The sequence below is a fragment of the Caenorhabditis remanei genome, chromosome II, assembly GCF_010183535.1.
Source record: "Caenorhabditis remanei strain PX506 chromosome II, whole genome shotgun sequence".
Classification (NCBI taxonomy): Eukaryota; Metazoa; Nematoda; class Chromadorea; order Rhabditida; family Rhabditidae; genus Caenorhabditis; species Caenorhabditis remanei.
Window position 1 is genome coordinate 11,558,356 of NC_071329.1, and position 17,455 is coordinate 11,575,810.

A 17,455-nucleotide genomic window follows, 5' to 3' on the forward strand; every position below is an offset into this window, starting at 1 on the left:
GATAAATGACAATTCTGATTGATGATTTTTCCTTGTTCTCATGACAATCTTTTCAAAATAAAGTATTATTAAACAGAAGTAAAGATCTGTTGAAATTTGAAAGAAAAAATGTTGACACGAGAAGAAAGTATTGAAGAAACGGAAATAAGAACGCGAGAACATTTTCAGGTAATGTGTTCGGAAAAAGAGTTGAACAGAGCAAGTGGAAACAGCCATTTCTAGATACGTGTAGGAAAATAGTTGAATAGAAAACAGAGTAAGAAAGCAATAGAGCAGACATATTATTTCGTTGAGGAAATGTTTTCTGAGAATGTCGTTTCGATAAATAATATATTTCTAAGAATTCAAAACTTTAAAAACTTTTCTCAACTAGAAATAAGTATGATTTCAGTGAACTTTTGAATAGCGATGTGATTCAAAGTAGACGAGAATGATAGAGGAAACTTCTAGGGCATTTTCCTTCAAATTTCATAGTGAATCATGGAATATTCATGAGCTAATCTTCCTCTCGTTCGAGTCAGTTCTCAATTTCCGTTTTGATTCGAATGAGAGCACACCTGGCATTTTGAGAAGAGGAAAAACGAGAGATGAAATATGGTGTTCTATTCATCGAGAGTTGAATAGCATGACTGACTCATAGAACCGGATATGCTCACTCAAACGACGATCGATAAAAAGTGTGAAGAATGGGGGTAGGGACCCCGGCGGGGGGCGTCAGAAGACTTGACTCCTTTTTCTTCTTTTTCGTCTTTGTCAGAGGAAAATGCGACATGGAAAAAAAAGGAAAAAAGGAGGAATAGGAATGAAAAGAGCAACATGTAAGACATAGACATAGGAATGACGAATAAGTGTGAATTGAGTTAACACGAAGGAGTCTGAATTTACATTCTCTCATCATTCAGTTTTATTCTTTACTGATGACCCCTGATAGATAGTTATTGCCCTTTTCAGAAGAGACGAGCTCTTTTTGGATCCTTTTTCCTAGGAACACATACATATTCTAGTTGTAACTTGACGCCGATGTCACTGGGAGCCAGTAAGTGTGCCACGTCAGCATGATGAAAGAGAAGAAAATGGAAAATGAGATGTTATTTTGACGTCGTCCGTTTCCGTCGCGTCGATTGCCGAGGCGTTTAATTAACGCTCTCGGCTCTTCAGAGAAAAAAGAAAAGATGAAGACGTCTGAAAAGAAGAGAAGAAGAAAATAGAAGAGCACAAGCCGAGGTAAGTTGAAAATATAAGAAGAAGAGAGGAAATAAGGAGTGCTCTCTTCGGAAGTAATGCTCGTTTTGGATGGATAATTGCCACAAACCATCCATGAATGGCACACGAGGTTTTACCAGAAAAGGAGAAGAAAAAAGAGAAATGGAGAATTGATAGTTAGAGAATTATTGAGAGCTTTTGAGTGTCAGAAGTGAAAAATGAAGTGGGAGGAAAATTGAAAAAGAGAAAGGTCAGTTTGTTGTTTGATGAATTGGATCAAAAACCGAAATGAGATAATCGAGTGGGCGGAGTCTGCATTTATAAGATGTTCCTAAATAGATTCCCAATTATATCATCTTAAAACTTGATTATCTTTGATTCGGAGGTGGCTTATGAACACAAATATTTCTAGCCTTCTCTAGAATTCTTCGAATTATTAGTTATATGGATTCCGTACTGAAAATGTCAGCTCTGATTATACATTGAATGCCATATTTCAATTGGTAAACCGAAGATGAAATATTCGGGGAAAGCAAATTATGATGTGATCTAGAGGAGTCTTAACAATCAGACTAGACAAGATGACGTGGATGTATTTGGACTTGGTTCGAAAACAAATAAAAACTAAAAAGATGAGCTTTTCAGAACTGTCGTGTTTCAAGAAACCATCTCTATTAGAAAAAGAGAACTTAGACAATAACTGCATCGAAAAAGTATCATTTCGTTCTGTTAATCCACAACGCTGCTGAGCTATATGTCTGATCAGTTAGGAAAATTCTTGTGAGAAATATCAGATATCCGCGGGAATTTGAAAAACAACAAGGATCATTTCGGAATTTCCCACAAAAAGTGATTACAAATAAATATGAGTTATGTGTTGTGTTTCCACCATTTTTCTCTTTTTTTTCCAACACATACATCAATAATATGAGTAGTCTCGGTTCGTTCTTTTTCAGTTTTGTTCACTCTTGTTCGACGAACGAGAGCTTTCTTGGTGTCAAGTATTTCATCCATCATAGCGCATATCATGTGTGTTTTTTTTCAAAACCAAGAAAAAACTGAACAAGGCAATTGACTAGACCACAACAAAGAGAACAAAACAAAACGGAAAATAATGGGCACGTTGAGGATAGTGGGTATAAGTTCTGTGAAGTGTTCTCGAAGGAATCGAATGAGATTAAACTGAAAAAAGGAAGAAGAAGAACACGATGGAAACTGAAAAGCACTCTAAAAGATGGAACAATGTAATCTCGAAAATGAAATGCATTGAACTTTGTGCAAGTTCTCTTTTTCATTCTGTTGACTTCGTCACGCAATCCCTGGGGGATGAGATGGGCGGTAAACGGAACTCAGCCAATTGAAATAAAAACACACCTGCGTCCGAAGTTTTGTCTGGGTACTGAAGAAGAAGAAGACGTCAACGAGAAAAGAGACTTTGTGACCGTGGGAATTGCCACTATAGTCTCTGATTGAATAAAAAAAATAAGAGGGAGTTTGAAGGAATTTGTGGGAAAAGATGGAGATCAAGAGGCGATGGTTCAGTCAACAAAAGTGGGGATTTCAAAAGATTTCTGAAAAGCTAATCGAGTAGTAAACTGCAACTGCAGGTTTTTTACTAATCTGCATCAAGACTGGTCGGCAAATGTAGGAATTTGGAACCTCAATATCAGATGAAACTTTTGCAGCTGGACGAGCTCTTTGATGATTTCATTCGACAGACTTGCAAATTACCCTAATAGTATTCACGAAGTTACCAAACTGTAATATACATTTGATCCGAAAACTTTGCATCTACCTGCTAACCAAAAAAACTACGATCTCCAAACATTTGACTTCGATAAATGACATCGTTCGGTCTTGAATTTTTGTAACTTGTTTCCAATACTAATAAACGAAAAATCATATTTTTCCCAAATCACGAGAACCAATAAAACCACATTAGATTTATGAGTTCTCTCAAAACCATGACAAGGTAATAAATAACAATTTTTGGAGAAAAGTAATGTGGTGTATAAACTTTTGATATGAATGTCACATGATTCATTCCTGTCTGAACCAAAAAAATTACAGTGAAGAACAGTGACTGGAAAAGAAGAACTATATTGAATGGCAAGCACTTCCAAAAGATTTCTCAATAATTGGTACCAAGTTTGAACAACAAAAAAGAGAAAAATGTGCAAAAAAGTGGGTGGTAGAAAAGAAGAAATCTCTCACATTCGCCCTCTCTTTCAATTTTATCGCCATCGCAAATCTCAACGACAAAAACGCGTTGAAGCTCTTTCTTTCTCTCTGTCGTTTTTCCTCAACGACTACATTTATTCTGTGTGTTGCTTTTTATGCGCCTATAGTCCTTTGGGGAAGTTTTGTGGAAAAGGGAGACCGCCTAAAGAATCGTCGAGCTGGAACAAAACTGGCACGGAAAAAAACGGAGAGAGAAGAGGAAAAAAGAGAGGACCATCCGTTGTTATTAAGGCTCAAGAGGCTCTCTCACATACAAGCACACCTATATAATTGTGTAGTCATGCATACTACCTTCGGACCTTTTCTCTTTTTCTCCCATTTTTACTCCATTCACTTTTTGAGCGATGGGAGAGAGCTAAACGAAAGTGAAAGAAAAAGAAGATGAGGGGAGGAAGAAGAGAGGTCGTTTGGTATTAAAATAAGCTCAATTACAAGAGAAGACAGCTATCGGCTCTTTCCTCTCGGGCTCTCGGAGCAGTTCTATTTGAGTTGGCTTATTAAGGGAAAAGTTTGAAAAGAGATGTGAAGGGATCGAGTGGATATTCGAAATACTACAGCACTTGGAAGCAATCAAATTTAAAATTGAATATATTCCACTAGTCTAATTGTTTCCGTTCACTTCTATTCTATCAAATTCTGAATGTTCAATAATATTTTTCGGATGGATATTCGTAAAAAGGCTTCTCGTCGATTTTGTCTCGCTCAAAAATCAAATCAAAATTCGCGTTTTTTGTGTTGTGTGACTAAACAAAGAACTAAAGCTTCACCGCCGTTTATTCATAACTTTTCACTCAAAATCTCATTTTGTTTTTTCGATATTTTGAAGATGGAAAGAAACGAGATTCTTCTCTTCTGTTTACTTTACACAAGTGGATATATGAGTTCTCTGAAAATAAAAATGGAGGTTTTTTCATTGAGACTCAAGTTGAAAATATTAGTTTCAGAGACCTAGATATTCAAGTATTTGGAACATCAAGAAAAAAGGATTTGCAGAAATTATCGAATTCCAGATATAGGATTTTCAGATAATAATATTATTTCTTGATAACTTACGTCCAGATTCACATTTCAAATATTTCAAAAGAAACAATTATTTCAACAAACAAATGAGAGGCAGATTTTAGTAACACTAAAAATGTTGTATTCCAACCAAAAACAGATCAATCTTAACTACTAATACAAACTGAAGGATATATGAAGAGAGAAAAGGGACCACCAAATGCGGAAGAGCACAAATAGAAAGAAAGGACAAATGGGAAAAGGTTTCATGGCTTTAGAAGAAGAAGAAGAGAAACAAGAGTGTCCAGACACATACGAATTCGCGCACGCATGGACGACGGCTCCGGATGTCAGAAGAGAGCACGAGACACAGACAATTGGTTACGAAATTTGAATAAAAACAGTGTGCAGGAATGAGAGACGCAGAACGAGCCGAGTTGCCAAGGGAGATTTTCGAGGACGTCTTCTGTCTGTTTTTTTTTTGAATCTCGGCTATTCGGATGAAGGTCGGACGTTGGAATTCCAACAAATAAAAAGAAGTCAGTTTGATTGGGTTGTTCTTCGAAATTCGAGACACTTGATCTTTTTTTCTTGAGAAGAGGTCAAATTACATTATATTGCATTGTGAGGGTGGAATGAGTCGATTATTTTGACAAAAAATGAGAGATCTCATTAATCAAAATTTGATATTATGACATAAGTATATCAAATGATTCAGTTTTATTGACACGATCAGGCAATATGTGTTTAGAATTATGCAACCGGGATGACGGACAGTGTATGTGGGAAGGTATCGTACAGAAATGTAGAGATCAAACCTTTTTGGTGAACAGAAATCTGAAAAATGTACACTTCTAAATGTTAAGACATTTCAATTTTCTCTAAAAGGTCCTGTATAATTATGAAGGCGTGAGAAAATTATACTGTTCCCACTAATCACTCTCGTACACTTTGGTTTCGATCGCTTTAGTCGAAAACAAGAATTATTCAAATTCTCGAGAAAGGGTTACACAACAGATACCTCATCCATCTTTGGTTACTTTACTCGCGAACATCGTCTCAAGGAATAAACGATGACAGATGGTCATGCCATTAGGATAACATCGTAAGAGGCGTCATAACATGAAATGCTTTTAACTTTATCGGAGACAAGGGAGAAGTATGTGACATCAGATGCACAATCGCCAGATAACAACCATTCGGACACATCATTCTCTGACACGTGTCAGCGGTCCTGTAGTGTCTAGAGGGTATCAGTGTCTAGAGGTTATCAATTCTAGAGGTTATCACGTCTGCTTCACACGCAGAAGGTCGCCGGTTCGAACCCGGCCAGGACCTAGTTTTGGAAAAATGAAACTCATTTTAATTATCAAACAGCATGTTTATTTTGTAAATACAATAGGGTTTTCATAATACATATGGCTTGTTGTATGCTCTTGGATAGGAACGAGATAAATGGTATGGCTACGATATATATATATATATATATATATAAATTACCTCTGTAACAGAGGTAATTTATTCTTTTGGCTCTAACTCGTACTAAATAATTACTGTTCGAACAGTCGAAAAAGAGCTCGTGTGTAGGTTCACATTGCCACGAATCTCACTCATCTCACCATAATGAAATAAAAATTGGATTTCCGTTGGTGATGTTTGAAAGTAAGTGGATGCATCTCGGTTTTTCGTCATCAACCTCTCAATGTGAACGATCATTTGATTAAGCCCAAGTTTTCAACAGTTTTCTGTTTTTTTCTGACACACGTTCGATGGATCCGAAAGTATTATCGAAATGATCATAAAACCAAAACAAACTTCAACAACTTCCAGTATTTCCAAGCCAAATTTATGCAATACCTCGTGCTTTCAACATCTCAAACATCCACCCTCCTCCCACCAATTTCAAATTCCTTTCCAATCTTTCTCGTTGTTTGTAAATGCAAATTGGGCTAACAATACAATAGGTGTAAAATGGCATCAGAAGGGGGCAGTCTTCTTTTCCCTCTCGTCATCGCCTTCTTCATTTCTCTTCAATCGGTTTCAGTCTTCTATCGTGTCCGCATTTTCGAGAGGTGACCAAGGTCAATTCTGCGGTCCGCCTTTTTGTCGTAACATACTCTCACAAAACACCTTTTGCCAATAGTGACCAAATGCTTTTACTCTCTTCATTTTTTCTCTTCATTTCCGATTCTTAAACAGTTCGTCCAACTGAAAAACCATTTCGTACTACTTGTCTCCATTCAGACAACTAGTATACCACTTTCCCCCATTTCTACTATTTCTTTCCTTTATCAAACTATTCTGATTCTTCTCTTCACACAACATAAGTACTCCTACTTCACTCCTTCACTTCCAACTTCGTATGTCATCATTCTTCATTTTCAGCCCAAAATAGAAATGAAGTCAACGCTTCTACTGTTATTGTTATCAACATCAATCAAACAAGGTACGTGTTCTCTTACTATACCTCACCTCCCGAATCCTTTGAATCATCATTGTCTTTCATTCAAATGACATCATTTTATATAAAACAACAGTCACGTTATACACTATTTCTTAACTGATGCTTTTCCATCTGAAACCACCCTGAGAATTCGAGAATTCATTCTTCATTTGTTTGAAAGTATACAGGGGGTTGTAATGAGTCAGGGCACTCTCGAACAATGGAATAAAGAATTAAATGGAGGAGGAAAATTGATGTGTAACAGGAAAACGATGACCGTAAGAGAGGGCAAAACACATGATCAGACAAAAAAAAAGAGAAGCAGAAGCAGACAGATTGGCGTGCGGGACACAGACAAGTAGGTCTCACATGTAGGCCATCGCTTTCTAGAGATTATCACTGTAATTTTTGAACTGAGAAGAATTTTATCACTCGAAATCGTTCGAAATTTGAATTCAAACTATGATGAAAATATTTTCCAGGTCTAACCCAAATCAATCTTGGATCGTTTTTCCTTCATCCTCAGAATGGCGGCGGATTCGATATGGGAATGGGACAAGGAGCCAACATTCTAGGATTTGGAGGTGACCGTAGCTTTAGTTTAGCTGGTAACAGAGCTGGATTTGCATTGGGATGTAAGTATTAACACTAAATGACACAACTAGTATTTCAGGTGAAGTTTAATTCAGTCATGGTTTAAGGATAAGGAAAAACATTCAAATAAGATGATTGTAGCTCTAGATGAACTTCTAAATCAGTTCGATGATACAATTTCTCAGAGCTGTTCATCTTTAGAATTCTTCTTGAAAATTATGGGCTTTGGCCTGCCAGAAGTAGGTGAAACTTGGAGGACGATCACGTTGCTCAGTGAATCTGCAGAAATCCAACTTTTTAAAAATGGATTCTCATAAAAGTATATTTCCAAACACTTATAGTTCTAAAGAAATAGTACTTTGAAGACGTATAAATATAATTTTAGATATTTTTTGTGAGGAGGAACTGACAGTGAAGGTATCAAATTTTATGGTGCTAAAAGTTAGATGAAAACAGATATGATATCAAAAATACTGTGTCGCTAACCCACCACAACTTGATTTTCATATTCAGGAAACTGATTTATCTCTAATCTTAATCATTTTAACTCGTGTGTGAATACTATTTTTGTAGAATCGTAGTTATTATTAACAGAGTGAGATTGAAATAACACAATCCATCTATTCTAACATTCAATATGTTTCAATTTCAGCCAACAATGGTGCTCTTGTTGGAGGTCAACGTGTTGGAGTTGACGGGGGAATTGGTGGAGGACGTGAAGGAGTTGAGATGGGAAGTCAGGTACAATTCGGGAATGAACCGAATCCCGGACATCCCGCTGGACAATTCGGAAGTTTCATGGACAATGTGAAAAACTTCTTCTCCTTCCTAGGTATGGAGGTATTTCCTGAGAAAGATGAAATCATATGTTTCGTGTTATCTTGATCAAGAATCATCATTCTCTCATTCTTCTCCTTTGTTGGTTGCTGCATTAACAAAAAACACGTACAGGACATGAACTTTGAACATTTATTCATGAATAAGAAACTGTGTACTATTCAGGTCGTGGAATGCCGATGCCACCTCAACAACCACCACCATCTCCACCATTTACATTGGGTGGTACTCGTCCACCAACACTGATCGGAACTGAAGGATCGGAAAGTGAAAATGGAGGTAGACATAGACGTGAGTAGAGAAATCTGTGCAGTTTCTGATGGTTCAAGAGACGTTTTAAGCTCGTCCATGGTTCCCAGAAGGAGAAGAAAGACCAGAAGAGACTGAAACTGAAATGAGATCGAAAGAAGGAGAAGTTGCTCCACCTGCCTCGTCAGGAGAAGCAGAGATAATCAGTCCAAATAATGGGGATGTTCTTCCATCAAAATCAGTGGAATTCAGTATTGACAAGGAGCCATCCGAAGAGTTCACAGAAGATCTTTTCACAGCTCAAACAAGCAGACCGAGAGAGTTACCAGGTCTTATTGAATTCGCCTGAATATCTGAAATCCCTTGTAATAGTATTAGACTCATGAGATAACTCTACTAATCTTATGAGTGTTATCACTCCAAATCTCATTTCTCAAAATACATTTTCATGACTTCAATCTTTATTATAATACGGGTTTTATGTATGTTCAATGACCCGTTTAGCTTTTTCTATCGTCATTTTCTCATAATTTATGTAACAATCATGTATTTTTGCTGAAGCTTTATGAATAAATTTTGATGAAACCAAGAGAAAAAAAAACGCACTGAACTATGAAATGATATTGAAAGAGAAACACATTGAATGTGGAAATGGGAATACGGTAGAATATAAATATTCATGAGTAGTTTTATAGGTCAAAATGAGAAAAGAAAAGGACCCGGTGTTTAGTTGTACAAATATATCACATGTTATATATCAAAAGTACATAGAATAAAAGTAGAAAACTACGCGGAGGAAGAAAAATTAAACTAGAATTTTGGCGATTAGAGAAAATGTTTGATGCATTTTCTGTTGATGTTCGCTTTTATGGGTAAAGGATTTCTTAACGGCTTTTCGGAGTTCTGGATTGCAAAGCTGTAATAATTATGTGTTATCTTGTATTCCTGTTTAGAATTAACTTACCATATAAATGGGAAGACGAAGTGCACAAGCAGTTACAACAAGTACTGATGATAGGTCAGCAGACAACATGTACTCTTCCAAAAATCTGAAATTCTCTATCTTTATATCGGCCTGCTCATTTTTCCCAAGTGATCACCTCGTTTGTAATGACTCAATATCCACAAACTCCCATGCTGTGATGAACACATTCACCACATTTGATATCAGATAAATTACACATATGAATAGCATTGTGGCGGTCGCCTGACGTACGTTTGTCTGAAATAAATTGAATATCTCCATGGAATAACATCATAGTAAGTTTTGAAAGAAATGGCTCACCCGACTTTGCATTCTTAACGAGAAACGTCTTCTGGATCTGTTTCCAAACGCATGTTGCATTTGTGATCGGAGTTCCAGAACTATTCCAAGATTGATTAATAAGAGAAGGAAGAATGGAAGGAATACGGTAGCGATATTACGGATCCAGAACTTGTAAATCGTCCCGTACCATACAGATTTAGTGACTTCAGTTACATCCACAAAGTATTCCATTACGGTATTTTTACAAGATTCATCTTCACTTGGAAATACATCTAATTCGATTAACATTCCTCCTTTCGTTAAGATTCCGATAGCAAGACAAGCTGAAAATTGGAAATATTTTAACCATTATCATTGCCCCATTATTATACAAAATAATTTTCGTATTAATAGAAAAAAGTTTCTAGAAAACTCTACGTGGTCCCGATATAGAAACCTCTGAAGTAGATCTCAAGACCCAAGCTCATCAAATGAGGAAACAGAAAAGAATATCTTTTTCGCCATTCACTAAGACTCGGGTTTGCGCACCATGAGGACTCAGAGAGGCTATAAGTAGCCAAATTTGAAGAAGTTTAACTCACCAAAGCACCACCAACTTCTTCGTTTTTGGAACTGCTTCAACATGTAACTTCTCACTGTTATCAAATATCTCTCGTATGCAACCGCTATCAGAATATAACTGAAATTTTTGAACGATTCAAAGAGATGATTGATATTAAATAAGTTACCAAGCGCTAGTCATACAAACATGTGTCATTGCCAGTCCATACACAAAAAATGGCCACCAAGCTCTGGCTAGTTCAATCCATTTCGTCCAGTCTTTAAGAGAATCCACGAGAATAACAGGCATGTAACAGACCGAGATGATGATGTCGAAGAAACAAAGGGCAAGAATGAACTGAAAGAAAAAGTAGAAAAAGATAAAATACGACGGGAACTGACATGAAAATAACATTTGAAGCATCGATTGTTCCTGATGAGTGAAATGAAAAGAAGAACATTATTTGAAATTGAGACGATTGAAATCACAGATCCTGAACAGTTTACTATATTCACTTTCAGCCAATCAAATCATCCAAAACTTACTCACCCGCTATAACCATTGCAAACGAAATCGCTGATTTCGGACCATCTTCTTCACACATTTGACCTTCTGAAAAAGGGAAGATGAGAATTCAAAAAATGAATGATGACAGAAGATAATGACGGAAGAAAGTGGGCGTATTCAAATGCTCGAATTCCAAATTATGAATGTACTCTATACAAATAAAAATGAGATGAAGACAATCGACATTCCGTTTTTTTCTCAATTATTCTTTCCTCATTACAAAAAAAGGCGGCGCCGGGGAAAACTGAAGAAGGAGAAAGAGGAAGGATATGAGAGAAGGATTTTGTGGTAGTGTGGGATTAGGTATGATTCGATTTCGAGGATCAGAATACATTTTGAAAAAATATACAAGAAGGATTAGAAGGTTATGTGGCAAGGACAAGGGGATTCTAGGGGTTTTTTTTAGATGAAAAACAAAAAGAATTCTGATACGAGTTGATATTTTATGCGATAATACACAGTGCTTGTAAAGAATTGAAAAACTGAAACTAGTGAAGGACTACGAAATGAATTACATTTGCTTGTAGAAAGATAATCCAGTAATACCATCAGAAGGGTTCATTTATATGCTGATAATTTCCGATCGATTTCTAAAAATTTGGGCAATAATGAGTGGAAGTTACTGACAAGAAATCCTGTTTTCTCAGTTAATGACCGAATTCCAGATTATCAGAATACAATAACTATCAAAACAAAGAATATTTACTTGAGAACTAGCCCTTATTCGGATAAGATTTGTCTCTTAAGGACATACCAGAATTCACTCAATCCATATAAAGAACTAAAATAGAAAATGGAACAAACAAGATCATTTAACGTGTCAAAATAAAAAGGCACCTGCTAACAGAACTCAACTCATTGTGGAAAAGTGAAAGGGAAAATATTAAAAAGATGTCAGTTGTTGTCATTTTTCTGTTTGACAGAACTAAAAGAATGTCGAAAGAAAACCGAGTGGTGAAGGAGATATTTTCTAATTGACATAACCTATGAGCTCATAAAATCGGGGTAAATGGGTAACGACTAGTGTCTTTCGGAGCAATCTTTTTTTCAAGATGATGTTTTTTTTTCTTCTTCTAAGCTCCATCTAAAATAAACGATTTTCAAGATTACTTCGAGGAAAAATAAACAAAAACAGAAGCAGAAAAAGTAAAGGATTGGATTGGTCAGTCATAAAAAGTCTGCTCATTTAACAAATTGAAACAAAAACTTGTTGAAGAGGAGAGAGAAGAAAATTCGAATTCCAGTCACATAAATATCCGAAGAATAAAGGAAAGAGACCCTCCCGTCAACTATTATTTTGTTGTGCGCACTTATACTAAAAAGGAAAAAAAAAGAAGATTGTGCCGTGTACGTTCAAAAAAGTTATGAGAGATTCTTTTGATTGTTGTGCTTTTTCTTTTTATTTCAAAAAGAGTGTTTCCGGGTGATTCACATGAATCATTCACGATGAAATGACAAAATGAATATTTTCTGAACATCTCGTGTCACCAACGTCTTCTTAATCTTCTGAATACCGGCTCACCAGTCTGAGTGGATGAAGAAGAGGAAGAGGATGGCATAAAGGGAACCAAAAAAAACAATAGAAAAAGAGAAGAATCTACTTGAGAATACATTTTAAAACATTCAAAAAATGACTTCCCTCTTTGTTAAAAATGATTAATTCAGTGGGGGAGGGCGTTTTTTTTGGGTAAATGGATTTCGGGATCGAGTCTTATAAATAAATAGACAAAATAAAATTATCGGAGAGACGAAATAATTGAGGAATGTACTTGTCTACGGAGTGATTGAAAACGGATATTCCATGAAACAATTTGTCTTTTTTTTTTGAATGACACGTACATGTTCAATTATGGAATCAACTGAAATTGTTTCCTTTTTCTCTCGGACAGGTTAAAGGTTATCCAACTCCGAGAGTTTAGATCAACATTTTTTCTAAATTGGACACTGAAAAAAATGTCCAGACAATTTAACTCACATAAATCTTATTGAGAAAACTGTCACGTATTCTAGAAAATTTCAGTTAAAAATGAAGCAAAATACACTGACGTAAGTGAGTAACATTATGCTCCAGGAATCTTTTTGAATTCTAAAAAAACTACAATAATTTAATAACTATTAGGTTGGTAAATAATTTTCTGCAATTTTCGAGCTTGCCGGTTGTCGTTTTGTTTTCTCGGCACAGGAGTAGTTTTTCGATGTGGTTGTTTTTGTGTTTGGTAGACCTACTCAAGTACTTGTTACAGTGTCAAAGTTTTACTCCTCGCTTTTTTTTCTCGCCGAGAACGGAGCTTTGATTTACACGCAACTTTTTGCGTTTTTGAAACATCGTTTTGTTTTTAATCGTTTCTGGTCTAAAAATTATGTCATTCAAAAAGAAGTTGCTGGTGTATGTTAACAGAGGTTTCTTTGTTTCAACGCAAATACATTTTAATTCCAAAGATTCGACAAAAGAAACTTGGTACTGACTGAAAAAATTCGTCTCTTTCAGCAGTCAGTGCTAGATTTGGAGTTATAGCAGGGAATCGTTGAAGCGGATCTGTATCAAACCACCCTTAGGTTGTCAACTTCTTTTAGGGTGACTCATGTAACTGTAGTTCATGGATGGAAACAAATTATCGGAATGAGAAAATTCGTCGTTACATACCACACGTTTTGAAACAACATGAGATGATACATCACATGGACCTAAGTTGGTTCTTAGTACTTTTACACCCAACACACGTATGGTCAAGCTATTTATTTATTAGAAATAAATAGTTGAGTTGTTACTCTAACGATGTGAGGAAAGTACAGTGTGTGGACTAAGATTTGCGCGTTCTGGATGTTCTCAAACCGAAAAAAGTGGTTTTTTAAATCTGGTACTCAGTACTCTGGGTGGAGTAGTGGGAACTCCTGAACGAAGACAGGGAAGTAACATCAGATGTTTACGTTTCTTATTTTAATAAATTCAAAATCATGTGACTTCAGGACGGGGAGATATAACAAAACGGCGTTTTCAGTATGGCAAACCTTTTTCATGTGTTGGGAAAGTAACCCACAACAAATTTTTGCCATCTGGCTGGACAATACTTTTTTATTCATCGTATTAATCCAACCTTCTTCTCTTTAATTACAAACATTTTGCCTGACTTCAACGACATTTTAATGGGGAAGAATCCAAATAAAAAGGGGATATCAAAAAGAAGCAAGTTTCCTTTTCCAGTGATCTCGAATAGATGGTCTACGCAGAGAGAATCAGTAAGCTACCAAAATCTTGTCAGAAGACTACCAATGCTGATAAACAGGTTTTTGAATTTTAGAAATCTTTTTGGATTTGAAAAAATAAAATCAAAGTTTTATCGAAAAATTGCAGAAAATTATTTACCAACCTAATACAATGATGGAATAGTTGAAAAAGAGAAATTAATGAAGAGTGAATCCAAGTTTCTTTTTCTTTTCAGAACACTTGTACGCACCGCCCAAACCGAATGTTATTTCTCAAAAAAGCGTGTAGTACATCCAAATGATAAAGAATGATAGCTTCTTTCACTACAAATGATGAATGTCTTGTTATTGAAGAGAAGGTCCATTGAGAGATGAACTAGTTGCTCTATGATATCTCTGATATCTAACAGAAAGAAGTCCAGTCGGGGGTGACGCAAAGAGAACATGACATGGCGGAAGAGTTTGAGAAACTTTTGAGGAGACTAGTACTCGTCAAGGAAGCTGGATTTACTACAGAAAATTTGGAGTTTGGTTAAAGATGTGTGGATAGTTATTACATCATAGTATAGTTCAAGAAATACATTCAATACTTGATACACTATTTGGAAACTTTATATTTCTAATAAAAGTTCAAAATGTTTCTGTTTGGAAACAATTGAATGAATAGAGCAAGAATTGAAAACGAAGATCATAAAACAGTAGAATTGCAAAAGAAAAAAGAAAAGAAACGAAAAAAGACGATGGAATTGAATATCCGAAGATGTCGTTTCTGGGAAGTGTCACGTAGTTTACTCCCCTTGTTACGGTGACCCGATATCTCTTGGAAGGTATCATTTACAATTGACTATTTTATTTTTCCGGTCAAAAGTCGAACTTTGGAAGAAGGAAAAAGAGAGATCAAGTACTGATGAATGTGACAAAATGAGCTGTATGTCGTCCCCCAGAAGGGTGCTAAATCATGACACGAACTCTGTGGGTTTCCCCAAAAAAAAAAAGGACTGAGTCTCTTGAGAGAATGAAAAAAGAAGAGAGAAGACAATGAAGTGTGTTCTGACGGAGTTTGCGTTCTGTAAAGAGAATAGGGTCCAGTGTGAAACGAGGAAGCGATTAGATTGGAGTGCACCGCCCGTATGGCACGTCAACCCCGGAATGACTCCCTCTCATCAATTTTCAAAGAAATGAAGGTCCTGATTTATATTTGGGAAAATAAGAGAGCTCGTCATAAAGAGACAGAAATCTCATTTTTCAAAACTGTTTACCCGAGTTGCAAGAGTCTGATCACTGACTTCCATATTCACGAATGAAATCATCAGGAAGTACGTGATAATCTTGAATTCTAGAACTATCAGTTTGTATCCATCAGACAGAACAAAGTGATCTCTCAACTGAAGAGAAAAATAGCTTGTTTTCGAATGAGATATTGTAGCCGGATGAGGAAAAGTACAAAAACTTGTTGAGTTAAAACTTCTGTGAGCTGAAAAACAATCTCAGTTTTTATTGGGTTCGTGGATATTAAATATAAGAAATAACAAGGGTCAATGAATTGAGACCAAGAAGAAAATGATGAAAATGCTACTTCAAATTGTACTGATTCTATGAAGAATACAATCTATAAAAAACTTGATGGAAAAAACGATTCTTCGTGATCATTAAGCGTAGGCATTTTCAGAAAAAATTCATAATGCGTGTTCGAAATCTGTGCTTTAACTTTGCTTCTCTGCAGTTGCATAAACCCGCACAAGGGTCTACAAATGCTTCATCATCTTGGTTTGTTTTCTGACAAAACCGAACAGCATACTCACTATTCATAACTGCCAAAGGAGTTAGAAATCTAAAAATTCTGAAACTGAACCCAAACAATCAGGAACCAAAAAACGAGTAAAGAGTGAATTCTCGTCTGTAAGTTAGTGACAATCGGTGTCTCTTCAGCGGAAGTTCGTCGGAAGTTCGGCGGAGAATCTAGATCACTTCCATCATCTTCTTCTTTTTTCTTTATATTTTCTTTTGAATGTTTTTCTTGTTTTCGATTTGGAACGAAGATGAGCGAGATACCAGAAGTTTCTCAACTAGACTAAACCGATTCTAGTGGGAATGACAGGAAAAAAGAGACAATCAAGAAAAACAAACTGAAATTTCGTGGAAAATAGAAAATAGGTGAATGTGTAAATGAGAAGAATGAATATTTGAGGAATTGTTATCGTAGTATTATCAATATCACGTATGTATTCTAAAAATTACAAAGAAAAAGATTAAAAAGATTAGTGACATCGTAGAATTACCTGAAATCTTTAACCTCGATGATGGATTGACACACATCATTCGACAGCTGGTTTTATCGTTTTTTTCGGGAAAGGAAACTACATTTTTTCTTGAAGTTGACTCAGAAACGTTTTTTCACACAAACTTTTTAGTGATCTCCGCTGAAAATCTTTTTTCAGCTGAATATTTCCAAAAGGCATAAAAACGAGACAGACTGAAGATTCCGGGAGCAAGTGATGATGATCCATTCAAAAGGATTACAGTTGGTCATAAAAGAATAATGAACATATCGGATGAATGAGCATCTTTTCATTCTGGATTAGAAAAGTGCAATGCATTCGATTCGAGATTTTTACGAATACTCTGAATTTTTCAATTATTCATCAAATGATTCTTCTAGAGACGGCTTCATTGGTTCCTGAAATTTCGCAGTGTGCATGTAGCAGAAAAATTAAACAAATCTGAGGACAATGGGATTGAAAAGGTCAAATGTGCTTTGGGGGTTACTGTGGTTATTCTTCTTCATCACGTTTTGCTTCTGTTGATTCATATTTAATTTCGATTAGTTTTTGATTCTGATTCCCGGAAAACTGTATAACGACAGCATACCTTTTGATTCTCCGACTGTTGGAAATGTATTATACTATGTGAGTTAAACGATGTTTTCATCTGGTCAATATTTCCGTCATCACCTTTTCTGAGTGTTCCTTTACTTAAAGAATCAATGGTCCCTGCTCATCTCGGTTTGCATAATAATTCCTGAATGTTTACGTGATCAAAATTCAGTCTCAATCGTTTGTTTGTCCGTTATCACCGCTTGTCTGAAGATTGAATTTATAAATTTACACTTTATATCTTTCTCCCCGAGCATCTTTCCCTCCCGAAATACAGACATATTACAACTTGCACCCGTGGCGATGAATTTCGATCTCTTGTCCCTTAGCGTTGCGTTCTTCGTTGCTCAATCCATTGGAACATTCATTCTGAGAAGACACGTGGTTTATCTCCCCAACTGTTGCTCGTTTCTCACTTGTCACTTTTCATTTCAAAA

The 17,455-nt window shown here is 36.0% G+C and overlaps 2 protein-coding genes across 2 annotated transcripts; one reads left to right on the forward strand and one right to left on the reverse strand.

The window, feature by feature from the left end:
- Positions 1 to 6,840: 6,840 nt before the first annotated feature.
- On the forward strand, positions 6,841 to 8,915 carry GCK72_006157 (uncharacterized protein; the record flags this gene model as incomplete). Its single annotated transcript, XM_003113728.2, has 5 exons — positions 6,841 to 6,889; positions 7,369 to 7,521; positions 8,133 to 8,312; positions 8,483 to 8,608; positions 8,659 to 8,915. 5 exons carry the CDS (start codon positions 6,841 to 6,843, stop codon positions 8,913 to 8,915), a joined length of 765 nt encoding a protein of 254 aa, XP_003113776.2.
- A 456-nt stretch (positions 8,916 to 9,371) lies between these two features.
- On the reverse strand, positions 9,372 to 10,978 carry GCK72_006158 (uncharacterized protein; the record flags this gene model as incomplete). The annotated part of the gene is made up of 8 exons (XM_003113441.2): positions 9,372 to 9,482; positions 9,531 to 9,615; positions 9,667 to 9,788; positions 9,852 to 10,156; positions 10,415 to 10,512; positions 10,562 to 10,731; positions 10,776 to 10,867; positions 10,924 to 10,978. The coding sequence occupies 8 exons, from the start codon at positions 10,976 to 10,978 to the stop codon at positions 9,372 to 9,374; spliced, it is 1,038 nt and encodes a 345-aa protein (XP_003113489.2).
- Between the last annotated feature and the right edge of the window lie 6,477 nt (positions 10,979 to 17,455).